At 44.2% G+C, this 22,904-nt stretch overlaps 1 protein-coding gene across 1 annotated transcript; it reads left to right on the plus strand.

Moving 5' to 3' along the window:
* The first annotated feature begins 4,098 nt into the window (after positions 1-4,098).
* On the plus strand, positions 4,099-22,749 carry zgc:174356 (proton-coupled folate transporter). The gene is made up of 7 exons (XM_027004873.3): positions 4,099-4,293; positions 5,365-6,112; positions 6,737-6,834; positions 11,931-12,069; positions 12,882-12,965; positions 15,525-15,681; positions 22,218-22,749. The coding sequence occupies exons 1-7, from the start codon at positions 4,177-4,179 to the stop codon at positions 22,267-22,269; spliced, it is 1,395 nt and encodes a 464-aa protein (XP_026860674.2). The 5' UTR covers positions 4,099-4,176; the 3' UTR covers positions 22,270-22,749.
* Positions 22,750-22,904: the final 155 nt, after the last annotated feature.

The raw sequence follows: 22,904 nt of genomic DNA on the forward strand, positions 1-22,904 counted from the left end.
GCCATGTGCCACCTAACGAGGGCACGGACCATGTGGATAGAATGAGCGCCAAGCTACTCACAGAGGATCTGACCTTGCAACCCGTTGGGCTCACGGCTATATGCTGGCTCATGCGTGGCTTATTCCACATTACAACCGGATAAAGCTTATCGCTGCTCTATATGAGACAGAACACAGAGCGAGGGCACACAACGCACACTTCACTGTCGCACTCTCGGCTCTACATGCTTGTCGGATTTCTGATGCTTCCTTTCATTTTGGACTTACACCACACGAGGAATAAATGCAATCTTCATAAATAACCCTGGTGTGAAGTGATCCACTGGCCATAATGAAAGTTTTACGAGCGTTTGATGCATAAGGCAGAGCATGATTCATTAAAATGACACTGCTAAGCACCATTTCTGCTGAGTTAAGCGCAGGGAAACCAATGAGAAGACCAAGTGTGAGGCCTGACGCTGACCATCAGTGCGAAGTCATGGTGAGCTACTGCAAAAAGGCTTCTGGGTTGTGAGCAGAAACGCTCAACTGCAGAAGTTACGTTTTGATTGGCAAACATTAAGAGCTATCAGAATTTGATGTGGCAGATGTCGGCCTGGATTTAATGACACCCTGATCCTTATTTAATGATGTTGCATCTGATATCTAATTGCCAGTGTCAATGGATGCCTTCATTATGGTCTCTGCTCTTGAGAGCCCTATACATTTTCATCCTATTACCATTAGCACACACACACACACACACACACACACACCATTACACCAGTACCAGCAAGGAGCAGGACATATAGACTCCCTCGAAGGTGACAGATATTTATTGACATACGATAGACATAATGGCACTCACATAGAACATCCAGCATGACCATTTCAAACACTGACACTAACATAAACACGTAACATGAACAATGGCTGAGAAGAAGGTACATACCAGCAGAGGTTTAAATACATACACAAACGGCAATGAACTTGGCGCAGGTGTGTGCCAACAAGTGGCCGTGGTTACAAATAGGACAAGTCACAGACTGTCAACGAGGAACTCCCACTGCATGTGGCGGGCCATACCACGTGATCAGTGGGAAGGGGAGTGTTCCATGACACACACATACACACACACACACACACACGAGTTACTGGTTGATTGAATTTAAACTATTACATTTCCATGTTTCATACACAAAGGTGTTCTTGTACATGGCTAAAGTCATTATTTTCATGATATCGTTATTTCCATCTTTAATAACGACATGCTAAGCAGTTCCCTGTGGTTATACATGCCAGAGCCATGAAACTACCTCCATTATGTTTCACACATCAAATAAAACACTTTGGCCCATAAGACATTCACATTCGCTTCCAGAGTTTCAGCTTTGTTTTGGTCTCATGTTCCAGAAACCCGCTGATTCATGTGACATATTCTAAGCTGACATTTCTGCTGTTGGTGCTGATGAGGGATGATTGTGATTTTTGTGACAGCTATTTAAAGTTTTTTTCCCAGCACTTTTTTTTCTTCCTATCATCAGCTGCCATTGTTGTCTCCCATCTGTGGTTGTAAGAGCACCCGTGCTTTCCTTGTTTTTCCAAACATTTCAGGAAGCATCACACAGCTGAAGTCATGTTCCTTCCGCCATCAAACGACCTGCTTTTCTTTATCTGCACTCCTCCGTTTGGGTTGGGCCTGCGAACTCCAAAGCAAGAGACCAAAGGGAAAATCAATCACTAAATTCACCTTTCCAGCTCTTATGTATATACAGACAGGACCCACCTAACCATTACAAAACCCCGGAGCCCAAAATCCTAATATCAGTGCTCACCTAGATGAAGTATCATCTGAGGCATAAGCCACAGATGCCTTTCAAGGAAGGAAGGCAAATGACAACAGTCAACAACTGTCAACCTAAGAGTTGCCTTAGCTGCACCCCCGAGACACGATCTGGGAGTGGTGGGAACAGGGACTGACGAGAGCGCGCTGCCTGCTGATACAGGTGCCGTTGTGCTGACCGAAGGCCTCTGACGGACAGAGGGAGGCCTGACCGCCACGGAATAGAGCGGTGTTGGCCCAGCTCGTATCAGCTGACCATGTCAACGACGTTTCACTGCTGCTGCCGTTAATGAATGTTTCTGAAAAAGGTTCGGGGTGCTGGGACAATAAAACACAAAGAAAAACCTTTGTTGTTATTTGTTGCTAGTTTTTAATCACTAATTGTTGTTGCTAATTTGCTAATTGTTAGTTGTCAAGAAAAAGGCACAGTTTATTTGGCACAAAACACACAAAATCACTCTAGTTGAGAAGAACAGTTCCAGGGTACGCAGTACCCTCTCAAGCTCAGTAATACCGCACGAACGCTAGCCCTCAGAATCCCACACTTAGGTGAAGGAGGCCCCGGTAATTAAAGCGAATTTGATTTCGTACGAGTGTCTCCTTGTTCTGTCAGCCTTCCCAATTCTCCGACCCCTGCAGCTGCTCCTCTCCTGGGAGACGTCTGTGTGTCACGCACCTGCCTGTACGCCTCAGCACGCTACATAGCCGTCAGACGGCTGACACCAAAGCGACCCCCTGCCCAAGCGCTGTTGCGTGCACGCTTGAAAGGGTGCCCTGTGTGCACGAGCGGCTCAGCGAACACCAGCCCGTCACGGCAATGGCCGGAAGCTTTTGTCCAGCACCGGCACCGTGGCTTTAGACACCTTATCGCTCGCGGCGTACTCTCAAGTACATGCAATCACACATTCAGAGCGTCTGTACGCTCATTGAGCTTGTGCCTCCATACGTACAGTAGGGACCCACATCCCGCGTGTAGGCTTTCAGTGCGACATTAAACCCAAGGGAGAAACAGCCAGTAAAACAGAATGTCTGCAGCTAAGCAGTATTGCAATCCCATGCAATGCACAGGCACATCAAGCTGTTGATCCTCCGGTTCAGTGGAAATATTTATCGCCCACCAAGTAAAACCACGTACAGGGTCCCTGCGGGTCTATTTTCTTCTATGACATTTACGTGAAAACTTTTGCCCTGCACACATTGCGTAGTGCCTAATAATCCGAGCACTTATTGCGCTGGAATTCGAGACACTGCAGGTGCAAGGCGATGAATCACCCTGGGGCCCAATGTGATAGTTTCACTAATGTGTTATTGAGTCATTGCAGACGCTTCCATAAAGAAGACATACATTGCGTGTGAAGGACTTGTGACTAGTTTTTTTCTCTCTCCATATAAATCTCTCATTGTGCTTTACTTGTATTACGCTAAACGTGCTGCTTGGTTCTTGTGTCATTTTCTTGTTAGCTTTGGTGGGGGTAACATCACCTCTTGGGCTCTACTTTTGAATATTGTATAACATATTTGTAAAGAATGGCCTTTTTATCAGCACCATTCATGTACTCCTTATCATCAACTCAAGAACTTTTTTTAGGTTTCAGGACGACTTCCTGTAAAATAAGTACCTTACCTCACCACGGTCACTACAAATATTACAATCACTCAGTAATTACAAGGATATGTCAAGAATTTCAATTACCAGTTTTTCTTATTTTCATATTTTTGTTTTCTTTTTAGTTTTCAAATATATTAAAAGGTTTTTGGCTCAATTTTCACTTTCATTTTCTTTAATTTATATAGCTACATATAATCATATTGTGATCTAAATATAGCCACATTCTTCCAAGTGAGGTTACCTTAAACCACCCAACACGTCTTATGAAATCCAATAAAGAAATGTTGCACTGGCTGCAGTAAAGATTTCACATTGGTTCTGGCTATGATCATTCTGTATAGATTTTGATGCAAACCTAACACTACAAGACACTTTCCAATATTAACATCCGTTTATGTCCTAAGAGATAATATTGCTGTCACACGGGTCATGGTCCTTTGGTAGCACAGAAACAAAGTATACCTGTAGTGTACACCGAGAATGTTTACACAGAGAGGGAATCATGGGAGCAATAAAGCTGTCTCCCAGCCAATGACGGCAGTCAGCCCTTCCCTGATAAGAGGAGCTCATGACTAAGTCTGTTCCTCCTGTGGCTCACATGCATGTGACTGCGTGACCTAATATACCCAAGCTCTGCGTCCCGATGACACACACACCTCCCCTCGCTCGAGAACGGTTTTGAGCGGGTACGGAATCCCAGCAGCTCATCGCCTCGCTGGTGCAGCCACTGGCGGTGAAGCAGAACATGCCAGCATGGCTGGAGCGGCTGAGGAGGATAGTTACAGTGGAGCCAGCCATGTTCTTCTACATGGCCAGCACGTTCATTATGCTGCCGGCCTATCAGCAGCTGGTCATTGTCAAGGTAGGCGAGATGAGCGGGGCGTCAGTCCCGCCGGCTGATGTCTGTATTCCGCAGCAAATGTAGGGAATGGGCGAGAGAGAGAGAGGGGGAGACAGACACACACAAAGACAGATGGAATAGAGAGAGAGACAGAGAGACAGACAGATAGAAGAGACAGACAGAGAAAGCTGAAGGAAGAAGATCCCGTGGAACCTGGGCTGTGGTGTTTTAGCTCCGTGTCCAGGCAAAAAAAAAAAAAAACAGGTCAGTGAGGTGCAGTTGTAGAACAGAGCATGCAAGTGCCTGGACCTGAGGGAGCTGTGCGAGTGAGGTGTGGACAGGGCACTCAGGAAAACAACACGCCTGCTAACGATGCAGCCGAAACCCCAAACTACAGCAGACATTAATCAGACTCAACTGACTCACCACGCACCCAACACAAAGCAAGAAAGCAAGATGATTCTCTCTCTGTAATGTTCTAGATTCAGTGATCCCTGCAGGCATTTGTCGGGCTTTAGGAGCCGGGTATAAAAGCAGGTTAACGTCATACATGTGTGGTATTACAGTCGGCCTACAGACGGACGACTGTATTTGTGAACCGGGGGTGGCGTTTTCGCTGCGCTCTCATGCTGTTTGCAGTGCTTGTTCTTGTCTCCTTGGCATGCTCTGAGCAGGAGCCTCCACTTCCTTTTCAATACCTTTCCTTTAAACTCCACTCTGCGTGCTCCTGCGTGAAAGTGGGTGAATACTTTATTTGAATTGGCACAACTGTGTATGCAGGGGAAAACCTTAAAGTTCAAAAGTACATTGTTAGCAACATATGCTGTAGCTCCTTTTGGTTTTGGGTATTCTTTTCTTTTATGTTGGATTATGCATGACATTATATAGATGTCTTTGTTTTGTAGCATTTACTAATTAACTTTTGGTGAAGAAATAATTCAGTGTAAATAACAGAGAGCTAAGACATGCACACAATGGACAAATACAAGATTTTTGAAATGAGGAGACTAGCTTACTGTCAAGCAGCTGAGAAGTGTTCATTAAAGCTCATCCATCATAACACCAGCGTATATCCTCCTGCTCTTGTGGAAGGTTTGCCAGGAGCTGTATGAGGACCCGACAGCCTGCGGAGACTCCGAGCACGGCAAGGACGCCGAAGACATGGAGACGCGGTCCTCCTACATCCTGCTGCTCTACACGGCCGTCCTTTACTCGGTGTCTGTCCTGCCTGCCCTGCTGCTGGGCTCGTGGTCGGATGGCGCAGGGCGGCGCGCCGTCATGGTGCTGCCCTTCCTGCTGTCAATTCTGAGCGGCGGTGTGCTCCTGGCCCTGGCGCTGGTGCCCAGCCTGAGCGTCTACTGGTGCCTGCTGGCTGCCGGCGTCACGGGCCTCAGCGGGGGCCACGTCTCCGTCTTCCTGAGCTCCTTCAGCTACCTGGCCGACGCCACGTCCGACCCGGGCGCTGGCCGTACGATGCGGATGGCCGTGGCCGAGGCCATGATCTTCGTGGGCGGCACGGTGGGCTTCCTCCTGGGCGGATTACTGGAGCAGGAAGTGGGGCTGTCGTCGGCGTTCATCGCCTACGTCACCTGCCACGTCCTGGCCATCTTCTACATCTTGCTGTGGCTGCGCGACCCCATACCAGTCAGCAGCACGCTAGGCGTCCTGGCTAGCGACGGCAGTGTCCAGGAGGGCTCGGAGGAACGCAAGTGGGGGATGTTTGCCCTGAAGCACGCTGGGCGCTCATTTAGGGTGGTGTTCAGGAGGAGGTCAGGACAGGAGAGGCTGAAGCTGCACCTCCTCATCCTCTGCACCTTCATAAACAACACGGTCGCTATCGGTGTGTACCGCGTAAATCCCTTGGGTAATAAAACAGAGCGAGACGTGTTTGACCAACATCCCACTCAACACTGCTGTGGCTTGTCTTAGCTCTCTAGAGGCTTCCATATCCACACTGACACTCAAATGTCTTGAAAATCAGGTAATGGCTGCTCATCAGCCTCTTACTGAGCCCTGAGAATGTTAATTAGTTATTATTTACATCCAGTTAGACGTTTATAAATTAGGTTAGATGCCAATAAGTGGGAGGGGTAATATCAAATAGGTTTAGGTGCTTGCAACCTTGTTTATCATTACCACACAGTGCTAAAACTCTAGTGATTTATCAGCGCGGTTAATATGTGCGCATTGGCTGTGTGGCCTGTTTGTGTTGATAATACTTCTAAGCTCTTTCGGAGAGGTTTACAAATGCACTCTTTGAGTGTCAGAACTCCTCAGGCCAGAGAGAGAGAGAGAGAGAGAGAGAGAGAGAGAGAGAGAGGGAGGGAGAGAGAGAGAGAGAGAGAGAGAGAGAGAGAGGGAGAGAGAGAGAGAAAGAGACAGGGAGAGAGAGAGAGAGAGGGAGAGAGAGAGAGAGAGAGAGAGAGTTAACGATATGTGCTTTTATGTGCTTGTGTCTCCTCAGGGGAGCAGTCTATCTTGCTGCTGTATTTGATGTACGAGCCCAGGGAGTTCACCACTGCGATGTTCGGGCTGTTTAACTCTGCCAGAATGCTCTTGTTGGTAAGTGTCGTCCTTTCCAGAATTGTGCTACCTCTGATGACTCAGGTCTTTTTGAGGCAGACCAAGGGCACAGATCATCGCGCGTCCTGACAGCACCAATGCCGGTCCACGTGGCGGCTTAAGGCGTCAGCCCAGGTAGCAAAATGAATTTCTCCCCTGTTCCATCTTTGTCTGTCTTTTTAACTCAGGGCCAAAATTGCAAGGGGCATTTTGGGAGACGATGACCCTAATTCAATTTGCCAGGCAATCTGTAGGCTGGAACAATGACTCTCCATCTTCCATGCAGGAGTGAAACTGTAGGGGTTTGGGGGGGCGGTCGGATCAGGGTGGTTCGGGGGGTTATGGAGGGGTGTGGGCATTCTCGGAGAACATTGTCATGGACTAGTTCGCCACATACAATATTTGTAGCCAGTGTGAAGCATTTCGATCCACCGTACTCCCATACTGAAAGATGCCACGATTGGTCAGAGGGGAGAAAAAATGACTGTTTGGCTTTTTCACCCGGGTAAAGGCTCCGAAAAAGATTTGGGTTCCGTTTGGTATAACTGACTTGTGGATGATTATGAGTGTGTTTATTAAGGGCAGGAAATACCAGCGAGGTAATATCAGAGCTTGCACCGCCTTCTCCTCAAGACAAAAGTGCACAGAACCTTTAATGGCACTTTGCCATATTCGTAATTGTGCTGGCTGCATTCAAACCCTGCACTTCATTAAGAGTTCTGCTCAGTCCATCAAGGGCAAACGTCAGGGTCACCCTTCCACTGCCCATTATTCTGAAGTACAAACCAGTCTGGGCCCAGACAACACGACCGGACACACACTGGGCAAAACTGAGAATATAATGTAACCAGTGTGTACACCTTATGCACAGGACATCCACTGTACATCACTGATATGAGTTACATATCCAAAATAAGGGATCAGGTGGGAAATGATAGCTACATTGCAAATCAGAGAACCATTAAAATAAAAGGCTTTCTTGCTAAAATCTGAAACAGTTTGAAAATCAGGCCTGCGTTCTTGTATCGTACTGACTGTATTCCTCATTATAAGGGAAGATGAGATACATGAATTTAGTTTCTGTTAAAAGGTCTGGTACATAAATAATGAGTTGTGAAACTTTCTTCTTAATGTTAAATTGGGCTGGGGTTCTTCTGCATCCAGATGCCAATGTCTGAGGTGTGTGAAAAGTGTACGATACCAGTGTCTGAAGTGTATAGAAAGAATCCCTGTAATAAATCATAGAGCTCTCTGGTAGACCAAGGACGTGTCCAAGGATTGCCATCTTGGGACCGCAGTGTGTGAATATATAATCCAACACAGTCAGGAATGTTGTGTGAAAGATTTCCTTTTAACTTCTGCTGTAAAACAAGGCTAATATCTTTATATATATATATATATATATATATATATATATATATATATATATATATATATATATATATAAAGTCCAACCTGTTTCATATTTTACTCAACACGAGTTTTTTAACATGAGTTTGAGTGATAGTTTATCATCAACTTAAATGCCAAAATATTTGTAAGCTGAAGGTACACATATTAAAATCAATGAGTTTGTTTATTTTTAGTTATGCTTTTATTGGATTTCAAAGTTACAGATATTCATAAATGGCACATTGCTTCAGCATATCAATCAAAGCACTGACAGGCAACAAAATTGCAATGTGTTAATGCAAATAAAACTATACAATAAATGAACAAATGATAAGTACATTAAAGAAAAAAAATAACAGGTGGGATTTCAAGATGTGGCAGATCTATAATAAGATCAGTTCAGCCCTAAGGGGAGAATTATTCCCTATATATGTCTCATATGTAGGTTTTTGAGTGATAAGAGAGCAGGTTCCTATGTCAGCTACACAGATGAAATCTGTCACCATGACCACAGTATATGTTTTTTATCCAAGTGGGTCAGAATGACAAACATTTACATTTAACATTTAGAGCAAATGCAGCATTATAACTTAAAAAACACCTAAGTGATATACTTAAGCACATTTTCACATCTGGATTCCTGTGTCATGTGTGACAAGCCCAAGTGAGCAACAGTGTGTTCTGTCAACCAAATCCATAATTAGAACTCCAGAATATGATTTACAGCCAGTAGAAACTGTAATGAATCTAAAAACAACAGACCAGTCCAAATCGTAAGAGGGCAGAGTCAAAACATCAGGCAAAGTTTGAATATTACATAGTGTAAGGAAGGGTGTAGGAAAGTTTAGTATGGCGAACAGTTAGAAAAAACCCCTCACAAAAAAAGCTTGTTTACCACACTGAAGAGAGACATGAGAGTCTTCCACACTGTGTACTCACATAGACCAGTAATCAGGTCGATGAGCTACAGGTGGTGATAATACTCTGGTGAGGCAGAGCATGGGTGAATGGGACATGACCACGAGCCAGTGGTTGGCGCAGCATGAAGTACCAGTGGGCCGTTGGTTTGACTGGTAACAAAGACGAGATTTGGCTCAGATATGTGAAAAGGAGATCTCTGTTTTAATGTTCACACTAATATTGGACATTTACCAACATTAATTTTGCATCTTGACAAGTCAACTCATTCTAACTGGATGAATACCACATTAACAGTAATTGCTAGGTTCGAAAAAACACCATGTACAGGAGAGAGAGTGAGCGACATTCTTTCTCTCCAATAGTAATGTCAGCTGTCTCCAATAGCAAAGGGGGAGGGGCCAGCACATAGGGGGAGGGGTCACCACATAGTGGGAGGAGTGAGGGCAGCCGTGGTAGCGCCAGTGGCCCACATTTGGACTGATCACAGGTTATTTGTACTAACCAAAGACACGTGGTGGGTTGTATAGTTTAATAAAGGTAATGAAAGTCAAATTCAAATATTGAGGTTTCAAGAAACAGGTTATTATAACAAACATTACCAAAACACTGGCACCGGGAGACAATTTACGCCAAATGATGTCTTTTGATTGACATGGTCCACAACATTTAGAACCATGTGTACATTTTCCAAACTATGTTGGATGTAATAAATCCAGCTCGGGTTTACTACATTCAGGAACAGAAATTCTAGTTTATAGGCTAATGCTTTGGCAGCGGTATTAAGGTCCATATTTAATCAGCTTTTTGCTCTAAAAGAGCTTTCAAAGGGATCCTTGTCATTTTTAAAAGCACACTAACTAATGCTAATGGCTGCTATAGTAACTCAAAGTTCACCATACCTACTGCTGATTGGAAAATTACAATGTGCCATATGCCAGTTCAACATTTATTTTTACCAGCATTAAATGCTGATAACATGATTTGTAATTAATGTAAAAAACAAAAAGGTCTCAAGATTAAAAAAAAGTGGCACCCTGCCTCTCCTCTCCCAAAGACCAAAGACCAAAGATAACGCAAGCCCTACTCCGCATTCAATATTAGAACAAATCTTACAACCTCAAAAGAATCAGCCTTTTTTCAAGCTTATCATTGATTGCCTCGCCTCCTAGGAGCCAATCACGCTTTTGCTCCCTGGCAGCGAGGACTCAACAGTCTTGCACATTCTGTTTGTCTTTGTACAGTGACAGGATGCTGTGGGGGGGCTCTGTTTTTCCCAACTGCCATGGGAGTTCTGCGCACTGATCTCATCAATGTGAGCAGGTCGATGCCACGTCTTAGAGTGACACTTAAACAAAGACTGCTCATTAAGGAGCACAATTTCCTGATCGGACAGGTGATGCCTCTCCATTTACAGCATGTTGACTCAGGCGGCCCACAATGCACCACGGGGGGCTCCGATCACTCAGCTGCCTTTTGTAACGCACGCAGTAGCATTGATTCAGACAAGAAGCCATTATGCACTCTGTCTGAAGGAGATTGGTACTGGTGGTACTGTTGCCTGATAAGCAACCACTCGAAAAACAGGTTTAACTAACCACAAAAAAATTCTCAGGAACAAAAAAAAATATATTTCTTAAAGAAAGGGCTGTCGTAAATAATTTGTTCATAACAACAAGGTACTTGGACATAAAATGTACTTATTAAAAGGGTCAAAGCCCAAAGGTCAAAAGAGCCTTAAACCCGCTGATGCACACCCCCTAACTTACGATCTGAAGCAGAAATGTCTGCCAAGGCTACCAGGAGCCAAGGGTGCGTTTATAGTTCAGTGTGCGCTCGGCATCAAAATGTCTGCAGGGTCGAGTCTGACTTGTAATTAGGGCAAGGTGGAGTCGGGGAGGAATCGGTAAACACCGCAGGCCCTACTGGGTTGATTAAAGTAAAAAACATGCAGTATTAACCTTTTCTGGGGAACACTTATGTATCCCCACTGTATTGCGCTGCAAATTCATAAAGGCAATGAGGTCCGATGACACCAGCAGCCCTCCAGCTGGGGGCTCGGGCCTAATTAAATCAGATCTGTCGGCCTGAGATGGATCAAAGCAGTCACATTGTCCTTGGCACGTGCACAGCAGTTCACACGTCCCTGCTCATATAGGCTCAATCCCATACGATTGCTTGAAACGCACTGCACTCAGACACGCCGATTAATGCATGTTGATTGTTTCTGACATTTTCATCAAGTGGCATCTGCGAAGGTTAATTAATTCACAAGTTTGAGGCTTAATGAATCTAAAGTGCCTGATATATTTATAGCATTCTTGTTGATGAAGAGGAAAACAGAAGACCGTTTAGAACGGCGTAAGATTGCACTCCAACAAGGCTTTCTCCAGGTTTCCTTAATCATTTACACAAAATATTTTGTCAGTAATGCAAGCCCAGTTATTAATGACTACCACATCCTTTTATTATCTAGCATACTTTTATGGTCGGTGTACACAGAATCACACAGCGTTTTTTGTGATCCAAATAAATAGCTTGTGGGCAGTTTTGCAGATATACTATGCTTGTTCATGGGTGCATCACGGCAAATTATACCAAAGCATTAGATCACACTGTGACTCTAAAACAGCATTAGTGAACTGTACTGAACTTGCCCGAAGTCAAATTTCATCACCAGTGGTAAAAAAGTGCAACTTTTACGTCTTGCTGCCGAACACCTGACACCCAGCGCTTGGCTGACAGGCCGTTCATCTGCCTGAGCACTGCCCTGTGTTTTCTGTTAGGGATTCGGCCTTCTGGGTCTTTTCCCCCTGCTGATGCGCTGCTTTAAGGAGATGACTTTGGCCAAGCTCAGCACCGCCTTCAGAGCCGCCTCCTACGTCCTGCTGGCGTTCTCCACCAACACGTGGATGGTCTTCCTTGGTAGGCTCCCAGCACTCGCTCCCTGGCGATGCACTCGTGACACTCTGATAACAGCGTGTTGTAAGGAGATAACGAGGGACTTCACAGGGTCGGCCTGCCGTATGTCACATGACACGAGCAGTTTAAAAGCATGATGTCATGTGCATTATTTGCTGTATGAGGCATGCACGTTCTGACTACTAATCTTGCTGAATGGTGGTTCCATTTGCATTTATACAGCACCAAGAGGTTTATGAAATACCAACTTTAAGATGTTATGGCTAAAAATCCCATTAGTGCGGCTAAGCCCTTTAAAGATTATTAGTCTATTAACATATATTATTATCCATTACGTATTATCGCAATTGCTTGCACATTAAAAGTCTTCTGTCATCTAGGTGGACATTGTGTTTTAGGTGTAAAAAGTAAATTATTTGAATTCACTTAGCAAGGCAGAGCAATTAGACTGTTCCAGCAGCAGAACTCCTACCTGCCCAGGTATTCTATAGTCTAAACTCAGGTTTCTCACTGAAATTTTTATGCTGTGGAACCGGTTCATCTCTGAGCCAGAAGGCATTGCGGGGGAGGCAATCAGTTTTGGCATCCTTAATTACATACACGGTTGTAAAAATTCTTGTAGTAATTGAAGTGGCGAAAAGGTGTGCTCCGATGGGGAGATGAACGGTGGCCCTGGTGAACACTCGCCGCCTTTTCTTTCGGGATTGCGGAACAGTTTCCACCTTATTATGGTGTTGCCCATCAGGCCACGCTGTTGTACGTAATGAAGTGATATCACGTCTTTCCCTTTTTTCTCTCCGCTGCTTGCTATATAGTGGCAGTACTGGCAGCTCCAGCAGGGATCACGCAAGCAGTCATCCGCTCTTTTTCCTCTGCCATCGTGGGACCCGATGAACAAGGTACACTGTCAAACAGCTTTTACCCCAGTCGGCCAAGTTTGGGATCCATAGAAGAGAGCGAATGGCATTTCTCTAAGGGAAAAAATGTTATCCACTATCACAAAAAGATCTGAGCGCCATTAACAAGCTTCTCATTTTGCCCGCCGTAATGAGACGCGTAGCTGTGCACATTCATTAGATGGCTAACAGTGCGGAAATCAATTATTATAGTCTTTTATGCGTTGTATTTATTATTCTGTTTTTAAAATAATAGAATTGTTGTTGTTTTTAGGCCTTCGCTATTGACTAATTTCTTTCCTAAATTTGCAAGTCATTAGTCTAGGTTAGTTAACCGCATAGGCTTACTTCAGCATATAAAATACTTCTAAGAATGCAGGAAAACTGGATTTAAAGCATCCATTCCCCCTTTTATTGACAGTAAGGTGTCATTTAAAAACTAACTACCAGTGATTGACATACAGTGCTTCTAGTGTAGTGATACAGTGACTGACAGTGGCTTAGATGGTATGTGCTTGTATAGACAAAATAACCCATTTTATCCCAAATTTCCCCCAACTGTGTGAGTTATGTGGTAGGACAGCGGTAGCTCAGTGGTTGAGGTACTCGACTTGTAATCGTTCAAGCCCCACCACTTCCAGGTTGCCACCACTGGGCCCCTGAGCAAGGCCCCTGAGCAAAGCCCCTGAGTAAGGCCCCTGAGGAAAGCCCCTGAGCAAAGCCCCTGAGCAAGGCCCCTGAGCAAAGCCCCTGAGCAAGGCCCCTGAGCAAAGCCCCTGAGCAAGGACCCTAACCCTCAACTGCTCAGGTTGCACTTAGACATAATTGAAAGTCACTTTGGATAAACATATCATGTAAATGTAAAGGTTATGATATGTAAACCAATGCAAATTATGTATTTGCAATGAGTTCTCCCACAGGTAACAACTGTGATCTTTAACATTATTTTGATATTTGATCTCTTGTGAGCATGACGTAAATCTGACAGCATAACATTTTCAAATTATCAAACGATAACATTTTAAAGATTATATGTACCAAATATGTCAGTCATACATGTATTATATCCTTTATATTATATATTATTATATTCATTTATACTTTAATATAGTATGCTTTTATAAAACAAAACAAAACACTTCAACAACTTCTTCAGAGCTTCACAAAATCAACTGTGGTCGCTGCTGTGAAGGACGGAATTAAATGATAAATATCAGACGAGTTGTGAAATAATGTCATTTTTTATGTAAACGGTCTATATGAGAAAACAAATTCACTCTTTTTCAGTCGGTATGAGAAAGCAAATTCACTCTTTTTCAAGTACATAAGCTTTAATCTCACTGATAACATCCAGTCATCCAAGAGCTTAGCTACCCATTCTACGGTGAATGAAGAATCTTTTAAGAGTCTGTTTATTTGCTTTGACAAAATAGAACATTCAGAAATGCCAAACATGTATATAAGCTGTTGGAGTCTCAGAATGGATTGCCAGAGTTTCTTACTTTGCACCTTCTCGGTCAGGTCTGGGTGATGATTCAAAACCTGATTAGACCTGATCAGATTGTCTCCTATAGCTTCAGGCAAGTTCAATTGTCACACATTGTGTGTGTGTGTGTGTGGGTGTGTGAGTGAGAGAATCTGCTCAAAAACCATCCCTCAAACTGTGTGTGTGTATGTGTGTAAACGTGTATGCGTGACTCTGCTCAAAATCCATCCCTCAAAATGTGTGTATATGTGTGTAAATGTGTGTGTGACTTTGCTCAAAAACCATCCCTCACACTGTGTGTGTGTGTGTGTGTGGTTCTGTTCGAGCCTGCTGCATGGAGATGAGGCATCTGACAGAGCCTTTTTCCCTCAAAGCAATTTCCATCTGATCCAGCCCAAATTATACACTTTTTATGTGATAATCCCCAAGACTTTCCACCTTCACAATGCACTGCTATCGCTTTTTCTGGGTCATCGCGCACGCACTGTCGTTCCGGGCGAGGGACGGCTTTCTTGTTTCTGAACTTCCAAAGAAAGCTGTTGGTTATTCCTTTTCGGGAAAAAAAGCTCTCCACATTGAGTCAGCTCTTAGCTCTCAGATTGCCCATGTCATCCACACTTCAGAGTTAGTGTTCAGGAGCACTTTCGTCTCCGGTTCAGATCAATACAGATTCCACGTTAGAGGCCCTGAAAGGGCACCGACTCATTCTGCTCCAGTTAGTCCAAGCCATCCGGCAATTCACTCCGGAGCGGGGAGATGTTTTATCAATGCGGATCAAATCATTATTCCTGTCTCCACTCTGTGCACTCCATTGCACGGCCTCCAACGAACATGGCTATTATTCAACCCCTTCAGAACAAAATACAAACAAAACCTCGAGCCCCAATTTAGAGCTATGACCACCATATATAAAATAGATAATGGCTGGAATAATTAGGGTCTCACACTGCTGCAGTAAAACAAATCTAAAAAACAGAAGTGTGTGCATCTCAGCTGAAATGCACACTATACTTACAGCAACATCTGTACCAGTAGCCCCATATAAAGCTGCCACTGGCATGACCTTCTGTCCACAGGTGCCATGTTCTCCTTCTCGGCGTCGGTGGAGGCCACCTGTTACATCTTTGGCGCCGTCTTGTTCAATGGCCTCTACCCACAGACCCTGCCCACGTTTCCTGGTATGCCCTTCATCGTTATGGCTGGCTTTTGTGTCATCGTCCTCATCCTCATGCAGTAAGTGTTATCACGAGCAATACAGACCCTGAGTGTTTGCTAAATTAGTATATAACTGTAGCAGTAGCAGCACACTGTCTCATAAACAAGATGTGAATGTTTGTTTACATTAATAACAATGCTGGTAACCCTTGTAGTCAAATGAACTGACGCTATAATTATTCCATATTATCCATATTGCTTGCTGCGCATTCTGAACATTTGCACTACAACTTTAATTATTTTCGAAGAGGTCTGGCCGGCCATAAGTACAGTTCAAAACACACACATACATTGTTCTTGTAAGATTCGCACAAATAGCCCGAGTATAATATCTTTTCTGAATATGTAATCACCTACTAATGTGCTGAAATTGCACTGAGTAGGAATTCAATGTGTTAATTTAATTTAACTGATGCATGTTCTGCACAGGAACATGGGTTGGTTTTAATAGTGGGAAATACCCTTGGCAGCAAAGACCCCCTGTTTACCTCATGTGTCTGTTTTACTTTTACTTTTACATGTTTTAGAACTTCCCTCACTGTCAAACCGATGATGAAATATTCTCATATTTACCCGAAGCATAAATATTGTTTTATCTTGTTTAGTCTAAAATGCAGGCCAACTTTCATATTTATTATTCATCTGTAGAAGATACTAAATTGCCTGACAGCAAGGTGGCATTAGCTGGTATTAACAGCACCGTGCCTTGTGTTAAACCTGAGTGTGGGACATATGGGACAGAACCTACCTGTTCCTTGGTAGGGGAATATGTACGGATGAGAATTAGATATTGATCTCTCTCCTGCTCTCTTCCAAGAGAACGAGATAACGATGACTCACATGGTGATTAAAAAGACCATTAACATTGTAGCCTGGGCATTATTTCAGTTGAATAGTTAGCTTATATCTGTGCTTACAAAACACATTCGTCTTATTTTACCATATAAAGGAATAAGATTATCTAGTAGAAGGAGAGAAATGAGAATCTGACCGTTGTGTTTTGTTAACAGCATTCAGAAAGGATGCCGAGCTCCTCTATCTTGCTTCAGCCCTTGACTTCCATTTTCTGCGCTGATAGCAGTTTGTTACATGCCTTGTTTAATAATCATTTTCCTAAGCTCTTTTAAACTCAGGCCTAGCGTATTTTAACAAACCAAACTCAAAACATGTTCCATATAACTTTACTTCACATTGTCTCCATTGGATTTGACGTGATATTGGTGTGAGTAAACTCATCTCTAGCAATATGATGAACATATTATTATCATAACATATTATTGAAGTTTTGTACCAATAATTGTCATGAAATTTCTGGGCGGTAATATTTGTCAGCGATGGAGGGTTCCAATGATGATGAGATCAGTATGTCTCTTTGACGTTGTAATATATACAACCATATGTGGAACCGACTATTCTAATTATAAATGATAAGTATTCTTACTCTTACTCTGACATGTGACACACTGACACTGAAGTCCCTCCTTATCTCATTATAGTGCACTGTTATTGGTGTGTGCCATCAGATAAAAAGTGTCTTTGGTTCTGCTTGGAAAGCGTCTTTTTTTCTGGGGTTCAGTGTTTTCGACTGGCAACAGTAGATTACTTGTAATTAGCCTACCAGCCACCAGAACTCACTTGTTGCACAAATACAAATACAAATTCTTCCAACACGATTCTTCCGTGGATAATGGCACAGTTATCAGAAAGCATATGAGTGGTGGAAGTGAACTGACATACTGTCAGGTGGACGGTAAACAGCTCTAGCACTCTCTATTACCAGCCCCTAAATTGATACTGACGCACATTTGATGTTCTTCGGCAGACTCTGTAATTAAGCGATTGTCTTTTGTAATGAAGGTATTAAGCAAAGCGCCCCTGAAATAAGGTTGCCGTGTGGTGGTTAGTGGAGTGTGCTGCAGTTATCGCACCCGGGCTATAATTATGCTGCTAATGGCCCACTCCCTGGGGCGGGGCCGCTCAGGCTCTGTGCGTGCTCGGGCCCTGGCAGCTATGTTCTCTCACTCCACACTGCCATTACTGCACAGCATAGCCTCTCCGGAGCAGCGGTAGAGGCGCGCGGCCGATAACCGTCCCTCTCCGGCACGCCGATGGGGAGTGATTTGTGTATAATGGCAGCAAATGAAATATCGCAATATTACTGCCATATTCGACACTTTAACACTCCCTTCCGTCACTCACCCACCTGAGGTGTGTGAATTTTGTTTGGGCAGAGCTGAGTGTTGCAAATTGCGGTGCAGATGGCGGCTGAAATTACCCGTACAAAGGTAAGTGGGAGTGTTGTCGGAGGGGCATATTCGACAGCGCGCATTAATTGGAATAGTGAGAGATCGATTTGTTTTTTCAGCTTTGGGGCGAGACACCTAAATATCCACCACTGTCTACCCATTCTCTCATTCATCTCTTCTCTCACCTCAGCCTTCAGGTGTGTATATATTGTCAAGTCTATTGTCAAGCTTATTGACGTGAACGTGCATTATTGAATAATCTGAAAAAAAAAACAAACAAACCTTGAGGCGTATATACGGATAATGAAAAATGTCCTCGGAGAAATAATTCTCAGAACTTGTAGCCACTGTTTCAACTGTCCAGAAAATGTAAGGAAAATCACCACCACTCACCGTGGTCTAGCCGCTGTCGCTTCTGTTTTGTGCAGTGCGTGCGTGCACGAGTGTGCTCTGTATATGCATATGACTGCTACGCTGGTGTGTATATGTATTGTGCAGGTCTGTGGGTCTTCCCTGGACTAGGCGTGTGAGACACTGAGGAGAGGAGGTGTGAGAGCAGTAATGTTGCAAGCAGAATAAGAAGGCAATCCGCTCCGCGGTGCCTCTAACCCAAAGTGAAGTTTACAAAGCCACAAGAGAATCTAGGCTTATGCTCGGACTTAATCCATCAATCAAAGCTTCTCAGTCTGTCTCCTCAACAGTTACCTTGACCCCCCCCCCCCCCCCCCCCCCCCCCGCCCCACTCAACGTTTAGCATCCCTGAAATGCTTGCACTTTATCTCAGCATCCATTTGTTTCTTCTACTGCTAGTTTCCTGTTCGACCAGACATTTACAGCTGTGCGTCTCAGGAGCACAAGCAGGGAAATCAGCACGCTGTGACTCATCTGCCTTTTGTTTAGGAAGCATTATGCATTTCCTTCTCCTTTTTAATTTGTAGAAGAACAAACTAGTGGGCGGTGGCGTTCACGGGTGCCAGGAGTCACGGCGCAGGTTAATAACTTTGCTGTGAAAGGGATAATAGTCCATCTGCTCTCAGCCGGAGTTTCACAGACTGCAAAGGGGCTTCTTTGCATGAATGGCTGCATTGCTGACAAGCGCGTGAGTCACTGTGGTCTTTTCGCTGTCACGCAGCAAGACAGGCACCAACCATTCTGAATGTTCAGTAGTCTCTGGCTTCATCAACGCTCAAGCTGCCGGTTAAACAGGAGGTCGGTTTTACTGTGGTCACATGTGACTTTCACTCGACAGCCTCAACTGCAAGCTAACTGAGATTTGTCGAAGTCCCAGCGTCGTCCCGGACACTAGATGGATTCAGCCTGTTACGTCCACACAAATCCACCGCCGGAGCAAAACCTTTTGTACAGCTTCATGAAGAAAAAAAAACAACAACAAAAAAAAAAACAGCACGCGGCAGCTGGTCAATACTTTTCTCCTGTTTAATTGTTTGTTTACTTCCCCTTCCTACCGAAGCAGCGGTTATTGGCGTTAGCCTGGAGGGGAATACAGTACTGAGACTGAGCACATGATTCGTTTCCATGGCTGCGCCACCAAATCTGAATGACAGCTCCCTCTCCCGAGGAGAGCCCGGGCGCCGCGCGCCTTTCGCTTGTAGTCATTATAGCAGAAATTGATGAAAATCACGGCCAAGTGATTCATGATCTTGACATGGTCTGAATCTTGAGAAACGATTCCGATGTCTAAAAAATGCACTTTGTCATGCAAAACTGTTGTTCAAATCCAATTGGGCGATTCTCGCCGCGCTGGGAGCAGGACGGGTATATGGTGTTCAGAATGCAGAGCAGGGGATTTCATTGAACGGCTGGCATTAAATATGCACGCCGTCGGAGGCTGTGTTAGTGGGTAAGGTCCTTCTTCTGTTTGCATCATGAATAATTATGCGCTTTCTCAGTCCAAACAAAAGTGTGGAAATGAGCAGGTGTACGACACAGCGAATTTGCATAATAGGGGCAAAGAAGAAGAACACGCATAAAGCTGGTATGGACGACCTAATGGCTTCCTTTTAGATTCTTTTATGTTTCATTATGCAAAAAGGCAGCATGATAGACCAAGAGAGAACGGCGAGAGAAGACAACAGACGCAGATGCAGCCATCTCAGCTGCTATTAGATCTCGCGGAGGCTCCGCGGAGCGGGTCCTGCACGCCCGTGCAGTCTGCCGCGGATCTGTCATTAAAGACGCCTTGTGATCATTTCCAAACGGAGCTTCTTTTCGGCTTTGGCCGAGCTCATGAGGGAAGGCACCAGAGATGGACGATTAGTGGTGGTGCGCGGATGCCCGATACCGTTCCGCACGTGCACTCTCTAATTAAGAGGGGAATGAAGACCCGTCTCGACGCCCGACAGACCCGAATGCTCCACAACTGAAGGCGCTGACACGCACACACATTATCTGCCAACAACAATTAGCTGCTGCCAATGTGGCCCACTCGAACCCCACGACAACGACAATTAATTACACAGCTCGATTTGGTTTTAATTAGATGTCATTCTGCGGATATGTTGGTAATGTCTTTTCTGCCGATGATTGGTGGTCAGTGTACCTCGCCCATTCTTACACACCGAGCCATAAACATCAAGCTGTAATATGCCTTCGTATTTTCTAACATATTTTGTCCCATCTGTTTAAGCCTGGAAAACTCGGCCAAGTATGTTTAATGAATTTGCCAGACTTTAATTTAAAAGGAAACGCTCTGCTTATCGTGAATAACCTTTCAGGTCCTTTCACTCTCGCCCACCGACAGGCCGTATATGCGCACGGGACTAATGTGCCCAGAGTGCCACCATACTCTCAGCTAAAGTGCAGCGGAAAACGAATACCTCCAGTATTGCTGTATGTCGTATAGCTTACTGCGGGTGCTTTTATCAGAGTGAGCTGCCTGTCACTGCTATAATGTACCGAGCCAGAAAAAAAAAGTGTGTGTGTTTGTGTGTGTGTGCGCATGTGTTAGAGTTGGGTGGGTGAGTTCTTAATCCTCGGGAAACTAATGCCATTCTTCAACCATATTAAACAAGGGACGAAAATGAAACGTTTTCACATAAAGTGCTTTGCTTTGTTGTAGTTCGGTAAGACTAATTAGAGGCATGTTGAGCCGTGGTGAGTTGTGCACACCGAGGGTTAACTCACTCACACTGGTTAGATATCATTTGTGCCACACTTCAAATCTTCAAGTCTACAGGCAGCGTCTACACTGTGCATCTTACAGGCTAAATCAGTCACTATATATTAGTCTACATTGTTTATTTTTTATCTCGGCAATAAAATGAATAAGATAGATTCTCCCTCATTCCGAATACATTCAGGTTTCATGCAATGTATAAACATATATGAGTAAGCATATAAATGTGATATATATTTATGATATGTATAATTCTATAAATGTCCTATATAACTAAACAAGCAAGACATTTATTTATGGTAAGTTTATCTTGATGTTTTAACTGTAATCTTAATCTAATTGTATCTAGGACGCATCTTTAGATACATTTTTACCATGCTTATTTATTTCCTTATTTTGGTAACACACCTGGCTCTGTTGTCGTGTGTGCATAAAGCCTGTCAACCGTAGTGCCGGCATGTAGTTCCTTCAGGTGCTTTTGGGTCATTTCATGCCCGGTGCCCCAGGCAATGCACAAGGGTGAGAGGGTTGGTGCAGCTAAGTGGCTCCTACATGTAAACATTGTGGAGGAAAACAAGGAGCTGGTACGTTTGTGAACAACAAGTCGTTGCTACAAGCATCTCAACACACTTAAACATTGTGCAGACCAATTATTTGGCGAGTTCGCAGGCAGCAAACAAAATGCACGCTGGAAATGTGCAGTAATTACAGCAGGTCATGGAGTAATGGAAGAGTCCCTCCCAGATAATCACCACACTGTATGGAAGTGGATGGATAGGATTATTAACTGTAATTATCCATAACAGTTTTCATATCCATAAGCAGATCCATATCCATGACCTGCTACCCTTTATGATAAAGCTCAGCCTGCGTAACCTGTATAATTGTGGGCTGCATGAGTGAGTCATGATCCATAGTGTATGCAGGGCCATGGAGAATGTTGCGAGATGTGGATGCGTGTTTTCACAGTGAGCCTTTGGGCTTCGCACAGGTGTTTCAGAGCTATGAGAAGAGAGACCTGGCTAAGGAGATGTTCCAGAATCACTGCATGTTCCTACCAGTGGCATGCCAACAGTTGAGAGGCTTATAAAATAACAGAAGGATAGGTAGAGAGCTTATCTATCTTTCTGTCTCTCTCTCTCTCTCTCTCTCTCTCTCTCTCTCTCTCTTAGGTGGATCAGTGAGATGCCAACCACTCATCCTCGTTTGGTGCTCCCAGACTGAATTCCACTGTATTGCAAATTCTCTCTCTCTCTCTCCCTCCTGCACACACACACACACACACACACACACACACACACACACACACACACACACACACAGCTTTCAATCTGCTTTTTTATATGATGCACTCAAAATTTCCCTCAAGCCACACCTGCCTTTTACTGGTCAAGTCATATGGCTGACGTTTATACCACTCTGTATATACCGTACTGTATAATAATAGTACCTCATATGTTTGTGCGCTTATCTATTTAGATGAACGCCTGAGATGGTTCAAATGAAATTAATACCTCAAGTAAAGTTCCCTGCTGAGTTACGTTAGAATGCACTGTGTGCCTCTATTCCTTGCTGTTGTAACTCAAGTTGCATATGCTGAATGCCTTTAAGGAACATGCACACACGTGTTGCTCCTTGGCTGAAATCCTGCTTGTGCAGAGAAGTGTCTGGTGTGTGTAATAATCTGCAGAAGTCCTTCAGAGAAGTGCGCTTTGATTGATTATGTAGGGAGCACAAGCATTAATAACCCCATAATAAAATTAGAAGAGTGAAAGGTCAGTGTCGTACGGCGGGGTTGGAGGGGTTGGGTGGGTGGTGGTAATTGAGAATTGCCGATTTAAACCATCCTTACTGATAAG

The sequence above is a fragment of the Electrophorus electricus genome, chromosome 10 (genome assembly GCF_041902795.1).
Source record: "Electrophorus electricus isolate QZ-2024a chromosome 10, ASM4190279v1, whole genome shotgun sequence".
Taxonomy (NCBI): domain Eukaryota; kingdom Metazoa; phylum Chordata; class Actinopteri; order Gymnotiformes; family Gymnotidae; genus Electrophorus; species Electrophorus electricus.

Bases quoted from the DNA above. Each gene is read 5' to 3' on its own strand.
- zgc:174356 (XM_027004873.3), top strand. From the start codon at position 4,177: ATGCCAGCATGGCTGGAGCGGCTGAGGAGGATAGTTACAGTGGAGCCA. The intron at 6,113-6,736 runs GTGTGTACCGCG...GTGTCTCCTCAG, and splicing joins AAACAACACGGTCGCTATCG to GGGAGCAGTCTATCTTGCTG. The intron at 6,835-11,930 runs GTAAGTGTCGTC...GTTTTCTGTTAG, and splicing joins CTGCCAGAATGCTCTTGTTG to GGATTCGGCCTTCTGGGTCT.